Consider the following 13,812-nt stretch of genomic DNA (forward strand, 5'->3'; position numbering starts at 1 on the left):
AAACTCTGAGCACCGTGTGAGAATCTGTGGAGGCAGTGTTCAAGGACTTCCAGCAACTGCTAAAAAATTGATGGGTCTTTCAGGAAGGATCAGGTCCATCATGAGAGGAGCTTCGGAAACGTTAGCTGGCTTGGGGATTTGAGACAGAGGAGGTGACGAGGGACCTAGTCTCCTTTGTTCTCAGCTCACTTTGTGCAAAACTCACTCGGCACCCCCTGTTTTACTTGCACAGACACCGGTGATCGGCAGGCGCTATGACGAGCTCCAAGGCTCCCCAGGTCGGGACGGCAAGACCAGGACTATTGCTGTGACACGTAGCACCTCCTCCACATCATCTGGGTCCAACTCAAATAGTGTGCTGGTGCCAGTCAGTTGGAAGCGGCCCCAATCATCCCAGGTGAGCAGTTCCAAGCTGTCTGAGGTTGGGAACAGGGTCTTTGTCAGAGACAAAACATGTGGGTATGTGCGCTGGAATCCATAAGAATTTGACATCACAGCTCTTTCCCAGTTTCTGCTGCAGTGTGGAGTTTTGTAACGTCTTGCTATGGATCATGCGGAGATTAGCTTAGTTACTCAAAACTGCAGTTTTGGGGCGGAACCATCTGGCAACCTTCCAAAAAAGAACTTTTCCAAATCTCATGAACTTGACTATGCAGTAAATGTGCAATAGTTAATATTAGCGAGGAATGCACTTTTAAGTACATGAAGGCAGATAGAAATGCCTCAAGAAGGGCAGTTCCGAAATAGTGGCAATTCAGAAATGTAGTATACTCTTTCTGTCTGTTTGCTGCACATGGTGCAGAACAAGTATATTTTCCGTCTCTGACCATCCATTTATTCCATCCGTGCAACTGAATTTGTTCATTTTTGCTTTCTGCAGAAAAGGACCCGGGAGAAACTGGTGACCGTGTTGTCTCTGTGTGGACAGGAAGTGGGGCTTACCAAAAACCCATCGGTGAGGGAATGGTTTGCTTTATACTGGCATGGCAACAGAAATATCTACAGTCATGACAGATAATCCTAATTGAGAGCAACAGCTGACAGCAGTTCAAAACATACACTCCTCATAGAAATCATGCTATATTTAAATAATGGTGATGTTTTAAGTAAATGTGGTCAAGTACAGCTGTAATGCAAGTGCTGTCGAAATAGGCTTTAGTAACTTAATCCTGCCAAATGTCTGACATACAGTGCTGCTTGAAAGTATGTGAACCCCTTATGTCCCTTGGTTTTACCGCAAAATTGTTATTTAATGAGAAGCAGTCTTTCTCATTTGACCTAATGGGTGCTTAATTACCAATGCTATATACTGTATTGGTTTAGAGGAAATTATACAAAAGCATACAAGAATAAGGACAATGTTATAAGTGGGTTCTCATCAGTATGCAGGACCGGACTTTGCTGTTTGTCAGATCATGACGTAATCCAGCAGCCCACTCACTGATAGCCCATCACAGGTTTTAAGGTTCATAACGCCCCCCAACCCAGGTGATCTTCTCATCGTGTGGGGAGCTGGACCTCATCGAGCATCAGCCCAGCCTGGTGTCCTCGGAGGAAAGCACGCGTGAACCTGACAACATGGATGACACAGCTTCTGAGCAGCAGTTCCGCGTCTTCAGGGACTTTGATTTCTTAGATGTGGAGCTGGAGGATGGAGAGGTGAGGCCCCATCCCTGTCCTGCCAGCTGTTGACTGTGTCCCTGGGTGACTGGCCTTTCATAGACATAGTCAGAAATCATAATCGAAAGTTGTGCAAAAATCACCCACAGTTCCAAAATATATGTGTACCATTTAATTGCTGCTTTCAGTGTCAAAGTAAATAATTGTGTGGCAGCTGGTAGTGTAGTGATTTGAGCTGCTTCCTTTGCACCCAAAGATCACAGGTTCAAATCCTAGCTGTAGTACCCTTGAACAAGGTACTTACCCTAAATTGCTCCAGTAACATTACCCAGCTGTATAAATGGGTAAATAACTAAGTATCTTAACATTGTAAGTCACTTTGTCAAAAATTGTCAGCTACATTTTTAAATTGAAATAATTCATCTGTTTTAAAACCTTGGCTGTTTACCAGTATAGTGTAGTGGTCCTTGTTCTGGAGCTTTTTTTTGTTTCATTCAGTATACAATTAGAATAATATAAAAATAACATTGTTAGTAAAGCTTTTTTTTATTGCTCATATGGTCAGAGGGTCTGTGTGCTTTTATTATCAACTAGCCTCTTATTTCCCTTTGTAACACCCTGTTGTAATGTGGTTTCTTTTTCTGTTTTTTGTCGGTGCCATCTAGGAGCTCCAGGTAAGTTCAGCTATGCTGAAATGTTGACAGTGTGCAGTGTAGTGGAGGGAAGTACTTTATGGTTTAGACTGTTGTTGCCGAGGTGACATAAGGTCATCCTGTGCATGCTTTTGTCAGTGCTTTCGGCATCGCTGTGTCTGTTTTTGTTTTGTTTTTGCATAATGAAGTCCTAGACCCTCATAATGCAGACACACGACCAGGGCTGAGATTACAAACTAATAGTCACAGCCGAAGTGCATGCCTGCACAGGGCCTATTTAACCCCTTCTCTTCAGTTTGCCTTTATCTATTTTCCTGCTTGATGGTGGATTTCAAATGAGCTTTAGTCCCCTGCTTTATACCTGGTTATTGCCTCATATAACAGTCACAAGCTTAAAAGGTTGACACTAAAATGCAGGACACCCCACACACCATGTTTATTCATCATGTGCAGCCCTTTTCTTGCATGATTACTATACCCACTGTATCCATGGCAACGATCCTTCTATTATTCTGAACCATGGGATAAACAAATTGCCGAGTTGGTAGGTGTTGTTTTTGGAAGCAGAATATAGTACATGCCTAAATAAATCTAAGAATAGTTGGTTGGGTTTCAGAAAGCCTCCTCAGTCCCACCCCTCTCCTGACAGGGATGTGCAATGCCTCATGTAACATCAGCATTACTGAAGTTGTCAAGGGTCCAAAAGCAGGGAGATGGGTGCTTAAATCACACTGTGACTATTGAACCGGGTTGCAGAAAGCTTTCCAGTTTCCATCTTTCTCTCAATATGGATGTGCGGTGATCTAATCTCTGAAAAAAGGGAGTCGTGTGGATGCGAAAAGGTTTGTTCATTTGAGTGTCTCCTGGACCCCTGGAATGGGAAAGCACCAGTGGAGACGGAGTGTGATTCTGCCTCTCACCCCGCTGGGCCCAGACCTTCTACTTCAGGAGTGCCTGTTCACCAGACACGAATACAACAAATGGCATCATCTGAATTATTAGGATAGACTTTAGGGAAAATCTTCTGACTGAACAGACTGAAGTTAAAAATGAACCCTTTGCCCTTTTTTTTTTTAAAAGTCAGTAGCAGCAGCCAGTCCAGTTCAGCTTTCCCCATCGTTTCAGTTACTCAGGGCAGTCGCACCCAACATTTCTTCCTATTTCTCGAGTGCATCTGCACTGCCTTGTGGGTTTTGAGCTGGTAGCAAAAGTTATACGAGTCACATCAACAACCTCAATCCTGTGTAACTTCAAAGTGCTTTTGGCCGTCTTACTCTGCTCTTTGAGTTAAACTAGACTCCAGTTTTGCCTGCTACCACAAAACTAGAGAGAGTACCACTCTTCCGTCTGTGTGAAATATTTAAGCTTGTCCCACAGCTGTGGAAACTCTCTTGTTTAAATTGGAGCCGAGGTGGAATGTGGGGGCTGTTGGACCATTGCGAGGTCACGCTTGGAGCGCTGACCATTTGGCATCATAACAGAAGCTCTCACTAAACTCAGAAGAACAGATAACATAAATATTTAATTTTCTCCTTGAGCTATTAATGGACGCGTATTCTCACGTGTTATTGTTCATGTCCACTCCAACCCTGTGAATTTGGGATTTTATTTAGTTTTTATGCATGCAGGGCATGTGGCACGAGGGGTTCCTTGTGTAAGAGTGGTTTGTGTGTGTGCCTGGGGGGGTGAGCGTGTTGGGCAAATCAATGTTTCCTTCCCATTCCTGTCCCTTCCTCTCTGTATCTCCCTTTCTGCGGCTGTGACAGGGTGAAAGGCACTGAAGGGTATGATGTCTTGCAGGGCGAGAGCATGGACAACTTCAACTGGGGTGTGCGACGACACTCGGTGGACAGCCTGGACCGGGTTGACCCTCTCCTGCCTCTAAAAGAGAGTCAGCGCTCGGGCAGCACAACCAGCCTGGGCCGGACTGCACACGATGATTCTGATGAGTCCTCTGAGGAGGATTCACTCACAGCCAGTCAGATCCTATCCCACTCACAGCTTGTAAGTTCCTCAGCGCTACGGTGGACCGGCGACTGTCAGCACGCGGCTACTGGAGACACCCAGCATGCTGCTTTTAACTATAACTCATTTCTTCTGTTTTCCAAGATATATACTGACTGTATGGTTCATATTAGTTATTTTTCATTCCACTGGCTGTGTAAGTCAGAAAGTATTTATGGCTAAATGCTCACACACTACAAATACGGATGCCCAAGATCAGTGGTGTCCAACATGAGGCCAAAGAACTGCATGTTGTAGCCGCTTCATGTCATGCAGCATTTTTGTAAGATTATTAATATATACTATACCTACCAAAAAATGCAATAAATTCATTTAATCACGTGGCAGTAGTTATATATACACACATTTGTTCAGACGCCACACCTAAATACACACACACACACACACACACACATTTTCAGAACCGCTTGTCCCATACGGGGTCACGGGGAACCGGAGCCTACCCGGCAACACAGGGCGTAAGGCCGGAGGGGGAAGGGGACACACCCAGGACGGGACGCCAGTCCGTCGCAAGGCACCCTAAGCGGGACTCGAACCCCAGACCCACCGGACAGCAGGACCGCGGTCCAACCCACTGCGCCACCGCACCCCCTAGCACACCTAAATAAAATATATAAAATAATCTTTATAATTTGGGCATTTAAGATTCCGTATGTACGGGGATCGCCGTGGCACAGCGGGCTTAGCCGGGTCCTGTTCTCCGGGTCTGGGGTTCCAGTTCTGCTTGCGGTGCCTTGCGATGGACTTGCGTCCCATCCTGGGTGTGTCCCTTCTCCTTCGAGCCTTGCTCCCTGTGTTGCCGGGTTAGGCTCCGGTTCACAACGACCCTGCTCGGGACATGCGGTTTCAGACAGCGTGTGTGATTCCATATGTCATTTCAAATGATTTTTGCACATGGCTGTAAAAGCAGTTCATGAAAATGAACGGCTGGACACCCCTGTCGTTGATGGTTTGGTACTGCTTTCCTTGAAGTTTTTTAATGCTTAGAACCTTACATGAGGAGTGCTTATTCAATTTACTTTTACAGTCATTATACAAGTTTTGATGAAATTCAATTTCTGCAACTACCAGACTGTGATACACCATACAAATACAGAATATATAGTCTACAAACATACAGAATAAATAGTATTGCACATAGAAATAACAGCAAATGTAAATGGAAGCTGGCACCATCACTTACATTGCGTGTATCATTTTAGGTGATGAAGAGAAATATTTAAATTGTTCTCAGTTCCCCGATCAGAGACAGTGCTGTTCCAGTGACTAAGGGTGTCAGCAAGTGAAATTCTTGCATCACACCACTTGCCTGACCTCTCCCTGGCTGGCTGTGCTTCTCATCTCCCTGCCCTAATGCTTCTTCCCCTCTTCCCTTGAGGGCAGAGTGGAATGGTGGCCTAGCCCTGCCCCCATTTTGGCACTTATTTTGTCTGCAAGCATTTGTTCCACTCTTGAGTCAGTGGTCAGCTTAGCGTGTACTTCTCATTTTTTCTTTGTTCAAGTCTTCAGTTCCAGAGTAATGCTTCATTCTTGTTGCTGAAGCTACCGGTTTCTGTCGTATTTGTTTTAGTGTATATGTATAAGACTGTATTAGTGTCTCTTGTGGATCATACTGAGATTAATGAATAATGCTTCTCGTTGCAGATCATGAACCTCTCCCCCTCTGAGGAGACGAACCACACGGGCTCTTTGTCCACCTCCTTTGACACCACCTCAGCTGATCCACTGTCCCTACACACTAGAACCCCGAGCTTAGAGATCTCTCCACCCGAAGACCTGAGCCAACCGGTGAATAAGGGGTTCAGGGCAGAGGAGCTATGTGGCAATCCTTCCTCCTATCCCTGCAACACCTCTGTGCTGCAGTTCTTCACCAACGCTGCCAAATGAGAATGCCGAATGCTGGAGCATGTCCTGGCCTGTGCTACCACGGGCCACTCTGCCTGAAAGCTTGAGAGCTTCCTAAGGGAGCTGAATGGAGTTCACTTGGGGCTGCACTAGCTTTGTGTTTCGGCACACTGCTGCAGTGCCTGTTCTGTATTATAGTGTGTTTTGCTTGATTCTTTTCTGTTGGGAATAACTGAGCCACTGCTATATAGTGGATCTCTCCTTCCCCCTTCTGGCTTTTGGCATTTTAGGAGCTGTTGGATGGAGCGTTTTCTTTACTCTGTCTACATTGCATTTTGTACTGCCTCTGTACCAGTGTTGCTGTGCAAACATCTGGGCTCTACTGGCCTATGGAAGATCTAGAAGTATATATATATTGCCTTGCTGTGCATGCCACAATTTTCAGGCTTGGTCTCCAGACATTTCTCATTTGTAATCAGAAGGTGCTCAAAAACGCATTAGTATAAAAAGAAAAATTTTAAAAAAAGCTACCATGGACTGTTTCTGTCCTTTGAAAAGGTTAGTGTAATTGTAAGTCTAGGTAATTAATAGAACTGAATTTAACTGTATTTAGTCTGTGTTGGGTTGATAAAGTGTTCAAATGCACAACTTAATGTTTTTAAGGGTGTTCGTGTAAAAGTGGACTTTCATAGTTGCCAGGTGGCTTTGCCAGTGTGCTTTCAAATCAGCAGTTCTGCAGCGGAATTGTCGATATTTTGTGTAGTCATTCACCTCCTGGCATGAAGATAAACTGTCTTGGTTTTACTGCCACAGGCTGAGGCATCAGGGGATGATGAAGAGGCCAGCATCCATGAAGACAGTCTCTTGCTCTCCATTAATGAGCTTCCCCCTGGTTTCGAATGCTGCAGTAGCTCAGTGGTGGATGTCCAGGGGGAGGACAGAGGAGAGTTGGACCTGGAACCAAGCCTTCTGACAAGGTATTTTAATCCTCTGCCTCCTTCCACCCTACCCAAGTTTGATAACCTCTACAACTCACCCTGCCATGATCTAATTGGGGGTCAGTGTGTGTGGTTATTCAGGTATATCATATGCATGATACATTTTTTCTATATGATTTTTTTTGTCACATGCAGCAAGGGTCTACAATGGTTCCTTACCAATTCTACATTTAATAATCTGAAATAATTTTGTGATGTGTATTTAGAGTTGTATGCTTACAAACAACTTGAAATATTGAAATAAAATTAAATTTTTTTATCAAATTAACTAACCACTTGTTAATTTGCATGTGTGTGGCATGGTGGCACAGCAAATAGCACTGCTGGGTATGAGAAGATGTGGGTTTGATCCCCATTCAGTCTGTGTGGAGTTTGCATGTTCTCCTTGTATCTGCGTGGGTTTCCTTCAGGTGTTCTGGTTTCCTCCCACAGTCCAAAGACATGCTATTCAGGTTCTCCCATAATGTGTGAGTGACAGAGAGAGTGTGCTCCACTGATGTATGGATGAGTGACCCATTGTAAGTAGTGTATCTAGCAGTGTAAGTCACCTTGGTGACTAAGGTGTGTGGGCTGATAACACTCCATAGAGTTCATTGGAAGTTGCTTTGTAGAAGAATGTCTGCTAAATGGATAAATGTAAATTGCACATTATTTTGTCTGAAATCTGACTACTAGTGACAAAAACTACTGATAACCTTAATGAGAGGAATTAGCTTGTTGCAGAGAATATGATGATTCCTTCCAATTCTGCATTTTCTTCAAATACTTTTACATGTTATGTATTGTCGCAGGGCTCCAGGAATTGCAGTACTGTTGAAAACCACTTAAAATTTGAATCAAGTGATATTTTTAGCAGTTTCTGTTTAACTAGGTGTTTTTCCCCTTTAGTGTAACACTAACACCATCAAAACCTACAACGGTCACGTAATAGGCTATAGCACCTGGAGTCCCACCTTTAGATCTCACCATCTGTCATCTGTACTCTCACTGATGGAATGCGCTCCCAACATCTGTCAGAACATTTTAATCACTTCCACTGTATCAACAAGTTCAGACTTTACCTGAGCTTTGCTGTACTTCCATAGCTGTGAGGTAACTTTGCCCCTGCCCACTGCTCAAGCTATAGATATGGGTGTTCCACTTACACCAAACACCTGTTTCATTTCACTGTAAGCAGATTGAAGAATCATGGAAACTTGTCTGTTCTGCTTCAGTGTGACTAAGCCAAATCGGTTGCCTGCATGGTGGTGCCTGTCCTAACCAGCTGTCCTTCTGCACCACAGCAGTGCTGGACAGGAGGAGCGGGATGAGCCTTTGGAATCACGGTCATCACCACCTCCATCACCTTTCTTCTCCGCCATTCTGGCCGCATTCCAGCCGACTGCATACGATGATGCAGAGGAGGCCTGGCGCCGCCACGTTAACCAGCTGGTGTCTGACTCAGATGGTTCCTGTGCTGTCTACACCTTCCATGTATTCTCCTCGCTCTTCCAGGTAATCCTCCTCTCTTTGGAGTGACCGCAGTGTAGACAACAGAAGTAGGTTTATACAAAAGGTGTGTACATTAATTTAATTGTAATTATTAACATCAGCAGATCTACATTCAGATTCAACTCTTGTCATCATATTGACTTAAGTAAAATAGAACAAGAGGCTTGTAAATCTGACTGACATATCCTTTGTAACATCTAACTCCAACATTACAGTTTATTCTCTTTAGTGTAAATGAAAGGAAATGTTTTGTTCTCCTTTTCCAGAGTATCCAGAGTAAATTCTGCTCCTTAACCTGCGACGCTGCCAGTTATCTTGGTGACAACCTTCGTGGCATTGGGTCAAAGTTTATCAGATCATCCCAGATGCTGACATCATGCTCACAAGAGTGCCCCACACTCTTCATTGATGCTGACACTGTAAGTAGCTTTTTTTGTTACCCTCTTATATCTGTATCTTTTTTTTGCAGAAAATAATTAAACAGTATCTTATGGACATCATACTATTGAACCCTACTTGGTCTGTGAAAAGTCTGCATGCTCTCACAGTCATGGTGTGAGTTTCCTTCAGGCTCTCTAGCTCCCTCACACATTCCGAAAACATCGTCTCGTGTGTATGTGGGAATCAGTGTGTGTGCCTGCCCTGTGATTGAAGGGTGCCTCATTACACTAGTTCCCTGCTTTATGCCCTGTGCCTCAGGGTTAGGCTCCAGACCACCATGACCCCACATAGGAAAAGTGGTCATTGATGATGGATTGGTGAATGGGTGGATTACACCTGACATTGTGCGATATGTGATTGCTGCTTATCTTTCACAGATCGTCTCTTATGGACTGTTGGAGAAGATGAAGTTCAGTGTCCTAGAACTTCAGGAATACTTGGACACTTATAATACCAGGAAGGAAGCTGCCATATCTGTGAGTCATGACATGTCTGCGATTTGTATTGTTTTTAAGTGCTGCCATGTAAACAGCTGGTAACCGTTAGAGAGTGCCCTTCCTCTAAATCCATTCGTCCTCATCCTCCTCATCCTCCCCATCCTCCGTGCTTTCCAGTGGTTACAGAACTGCAAGGCCAGCTTTCCCCAGGGCCCTGGGGATGCAGTGGTCACCTGTCAGCCAGGGGACTCAGAGGAAAAGGTACGTATCCCCAGTGACAGAGCTGCAACATCTCCAACATCATTCTTCTGTTCCATACATTGCTACTCTTTGTTATTGATAAAGGTCTATAAACAGGATTAAATCAGACTGTTTGAATAAAGGTTTTAAATTGTGCTTATTGCTATCCTAACCCTTCTGAATGCTTTATGAACTGCATGTCTGTTTTATAGTAATATGACTAATTCACTGAAAGAATTAATAACCGTCAACACCTCTGAAGACGTGATACAGTCTGTAAAGGGTGTGCTTGTCTCATATGAAACGATTTAAATCGCTTGTGTGAAAATAATACAAGAGGGCTCGATCAGCAATAACATTTACATCAGTACTGAAATGAGGCATTGGTCTGAGAGTGCTGGTTGCCACAGTGTCTGTTGTAACTTAAAATCTGAGATGAAAGTATTTTACCTGCAGTGACCTCAGGTTCTATTTTAATTGATCTTTTACATGTCCCCCTATCATCCACAATCTGGTAGCTCTGTGAGTTTAACACTTTTTTCATTTTCCTCTCTTAATTCTTAATCCCAGCTGTGAGCTTGTTTGGACAACCCCCCGGTTGCCGTAGATCACACTGGTTTCGTCATGCCTCACCAAATGTTTGCAATGTTACCTTTGAACTCTGCTGGGTAGGAGAGCAGATTCCTAGGCAAAGGAAACTTAAAAACAAGAAGCTAACAATGCCGACTGGTCTAATGCCAGTCGTCTTTTACTGGAGTCATGATGCACCCTTGCGTTCAGGAGGAAGAATACACAGCTTTCTGTATCAAGATGCTGATCCCAAGAACCTTTTACCTTTTATTATTGTAACGAAAGGCTGCCATTATCCTGTACAATGCTGAATCCAGCATGGAGACTCCCAGCAGAGTACTACTTGTGCTTTAATGAAACACAAGGCCTAACTCCTTTCTTGCTTGGCTTCATTCAAAGGCCATAACAAGGGCTTTCCATTAAGCCTTTTATACTGCATCTCTTTTGCTCTTCCTTTCCTTGCACGTGAGCATAAACTGATATATGCTGACCGCTAATAACACTTCTCTGTGGCTCTGCTTCAGGTGCATGATGCTGTTCATTGATCTTCTATGTTTTCTTCTTCTCACCTCTCTCTTATCCTGTGGCATGCTTGTTCTGTAGCAAATGGAATCTCTAGCAGTAAGTTCAATAACCTTTTTCTAACTAATCACTGTGTCCGTTGACTTTTTGAAATATAAAAGATAGAACCTACTGAGAGGGGATGCGGTGACGCAGCAGGTTTGGCCTGTGCCTGCTCTCTGGTGGGTCTGGGGTTCAAGTCCTGCTTGGGGTCCCTTGTGACGGACTGGCGTCCTGTCCTGGGCGTGTCCCCTCCCCCTCCAGCCTTATGCCCTGTGTTGCTGGGTTAGGTTCCGACTCGCCGCAACCATGCTTGAGATAAGTGGTTTCAGACAGTGTGTGTGTGAATTTACTGATCTTGGGCAAAAGCACAATTTTAGTGCATTATTCAACCATTGTTTTAACATTCAGCTTGACTGCCATGCATCCTGTTACCCTAAAATAATTAATTTAGACTTTTACTCTTGTGAAATTTTTTGTATATCACTTGTGAAATATGAGTAAAATGAGAGAACGGGTCAAATGTTTGAATACTTTTGCAATGCACTGTATGTGGATATCTTTGAATTGACTGTACCATTTATCACAGTTGAATTTTTTTTTAACTACTTTATTAACTATTGCCGTGTGGTTAGTGGCATTTTTTTTTACATGAGTAAAATGATTGTGCTTTTGGAGAGTTTACAGCTCAAAGGTGTGTGTATGTTTGTTTCCTCCTCAGCAACTGGAGTTGTGTCAACGACTGTACAAGCTCCACTTTCAGCTGCTGCTACTTTTTCAATCCTACTGTAAGCTGATCAGTCTGGTCCATGCCATCAGCTCTGTTCCAGAGGTAAACTGATGATCACGTACCACTATACCTTTTCACACATTTAAATGCCCTGAATCTGGTTGTTCCATAACACAACAGTTAATGAAACTAATACTGCATTTTGCATTTCTCACTCATATATTTTAAAAAAAATCTGTTAATAGATATGGTTCTAGTAATTTATCAGTCCAAAAAGGTTTCAGATGATTTAAAAGCTATGTTTATCCTTTTAAAAATAATCACTATCAATTTTGTGCCATTGTGTATAGATAAACAAACCTGCCAAAAATTGCTTTGGATTGCTGTGCTGACATGATGATACTGTCAATGGGTCTTTTCCACCTGCAGCTGCTGAACATGTCCCTGGAGTTAAATGACCTGAAGGCCAGCTTGAGGGTTGCAGCAGACTCTGTGGCCAACGGCATGGAACAGGACAGCATCTTGTTAGAACCCACCTTCAGCTCCTCTGAGGCAGCTGTGCAGGCAATCTTGGAAGGCCTAAAGAACAATGATTTCACCACTGCCATTCAGTACATCTGTGAATGCAGGTGAGCATCTGACATCAGATTGTTGTCTCCTGCAGGCCTGGCTGTGTTGAGAACAACATGGTGATGTTTACTGACTTGGAGTTATCCATGCACAGGAGGATTTGGCCCAATGACATCTTTGGCAGCAGCTCAGAGGATGAGGTCCAAACTCTGCTGAACATCTACTTTCGGCATCAGACCCTAGGCCAGACGGGCACCTTTGCACTGGTGGGCTCCAAGCAGGATTTATCCGAGATCTGCATCAAGCTGATGGAGCTCAATGGGGAAATCAGGGACATGATCCGCCGGGCCCAGGGTTACCGGGTCATCAGCACTTTCCTCCCAGATTCCAATTTGTCTGGCACAAGTCTCTGACTGGAAGAATAGCACACGCTGCCCTTGCCCCTGCTTCTGTCTGGGGGCCATCATTGCTGCCGCACCTACAGAGGCCCAGGGAAGCACTGCCCTTGACTGAAGAAGCGGGGGTGCCATGTTGTCCTTGGTCAGCTGGCAGTGAGTCCTGGTCCATCAATGCAGCAATACTGTGGGAATGAAAGGGATGCAAGACTGTATTGCATTAAGGACTGAACCTTGATTTATTTTGCACTAATATTTATGGATGACATCACAAGATGTGGCTGTGGTGGCTACTGGGATCAGTGACTTCCACACACAACAAAGGATGTATACCAAAGTTAAATTAACTTATATTTCAACAGATGTTTGCCATTTTAAATGCTTTGGGGGAAATGTGCAATTCTTCACTTGAGTGAAAGACTTACTTACTGTACCATCGAAAGAATGTTTCTAAATCTTAGTGCTTTTGGCTACTTGAAATTCTTTGCAGTAACAGGCAAAAATTGTTTGTTTTTTTCCATTAATTTTCTGCTGAAATCTGACTGCCTGTGTATATGTTCACCTAACTGTAATCCAAATACCATCCATTAAACACTGTAGCACAGAGATTTTTGCATATACACACTGAACTATTTTATGTAAAGGATACTGTGTCGTTGAACTGGATACTGCTGTTGGTCATTTATCATTTATAATATTTGTTCTCCTTACACTTTTCAATTATGTTCGCTTTATCTTGTGTAGTTATTCACTTTTATATTTTTTTAATTTATATTGTCAAGAAAGCAACATGCATTGCACTTAGTAGTTTTATAGGATAAATGCAAACATCCATACTCTATCTCCTACAACTGCCAAGCATGCATATTGTTCTATGAAATGTATGAGAAATATTTATGAACAAAAGAAATTATTTTAACTCAGAAGATGCATTTGTATATAGTACAGAGAGAGCTTTGCTGGTAAGATTTTTATTTTGTAATTTGCTTCAAAACAAACTGTGTAATTGTATAAAAGGATAATTGCATAGTTTTAAATCTCCTCTAAGAATTGTAATTGTTTCTCACCCTGTAAATATTTTTTGGCTTTTGTGAAGTAATTTTGGTTGATGTTCTCTATACGTATGTAACATAATAAAAGTCACAAATACTGGACAATGAATAAAAGTTTCATTCTCTTGAAATTGTAACAGCATTATAAGCAGTATTTGTTGTTGACATGACACTGATTTTGAAT

At 43.2% G+C, this 13,812-nt stretch overlaps 1 protein-coding gene across 6 annotated transcripts in view; it reads left to right on the forward strand.

Annotated features, from left to right (window-relative positions):
• LOC108941639 (protein furry homolog) overlaps positions 1-13,725 on the forward strand; it is a 71,030-nt gene extending 57,305 nt beyond the window's left edge. For 2 of the 6 annotated variants that reach the window (XM_029255230.1, XM_029255233.1), the window contains 14 exons: positions 233-397; positions 881-955; positions 1,489-1,659; positions 2,286-2,294; positions 4,074-4,277; positions 5,943-6,086; positions 6,957-7,120; positions 8,428-8,635; positions 8,899-9,051; positions 9,451-9,549; positions 9,688-9,771; positions 11,603-11,713; positions 12,041-12,240; positions 12,336-13,725. In XM_029255230.1, coding sequence (XP_029111063.1) covers positions 233-397; positions 881-955; positions 1,489-1,659; positions 2,286-2,294; positions 4,074-4,277; positions 5,943-6,086; positions 6,957-7,120; positions 8,428-8,635; positions 8,899-9,051; positions 9,451-9,549; positions 9,688-9,771; positions 11,603-11,713; positions 12,041-12,240; positions 12,336-12,594 — 2,046 coding nt within the window. In that variant the 3' untranslated portion in view covers positions 12,595-13,725. Of the gene's footprint in view, positions 1-232; positions 398-880; positions 956-1,488; positions 1,660-2,285; positions 2,295-4,073; positions 4,278-5,942; positions 6,087-6,956; positions 7,121-8,424; positions 8,636-8,898; positions 9,052-9,450; positions 9,550-9,687; positions 9,772-10,923; positions 10,942-11,602; positions 11,714-12,040; positions 12,241-12,335 lie in introns of all 6 variants that reach the window. The other 4 variants (XM_029255228.1, XM_029255229.1, XM_029255231.1 and 1 more) reach the window with 4 other exon arrangements.
• Positions 13,726-13,812: the final 87 nt, after the last annotated feature.

This window comes from Scleropages formosus, chromosome 10 (genome assembly GCF_900964775.1).
Source record: "Scleropages formosus chromosome 10, fSclFor1.1, whole genome shotgun sequence".
NCBI lineage: Eukaryota > Metazoa > Chordata > Actinopteri > Osteoglossiformes > Osteoglossidae > Scleropages > Scleropages formosus.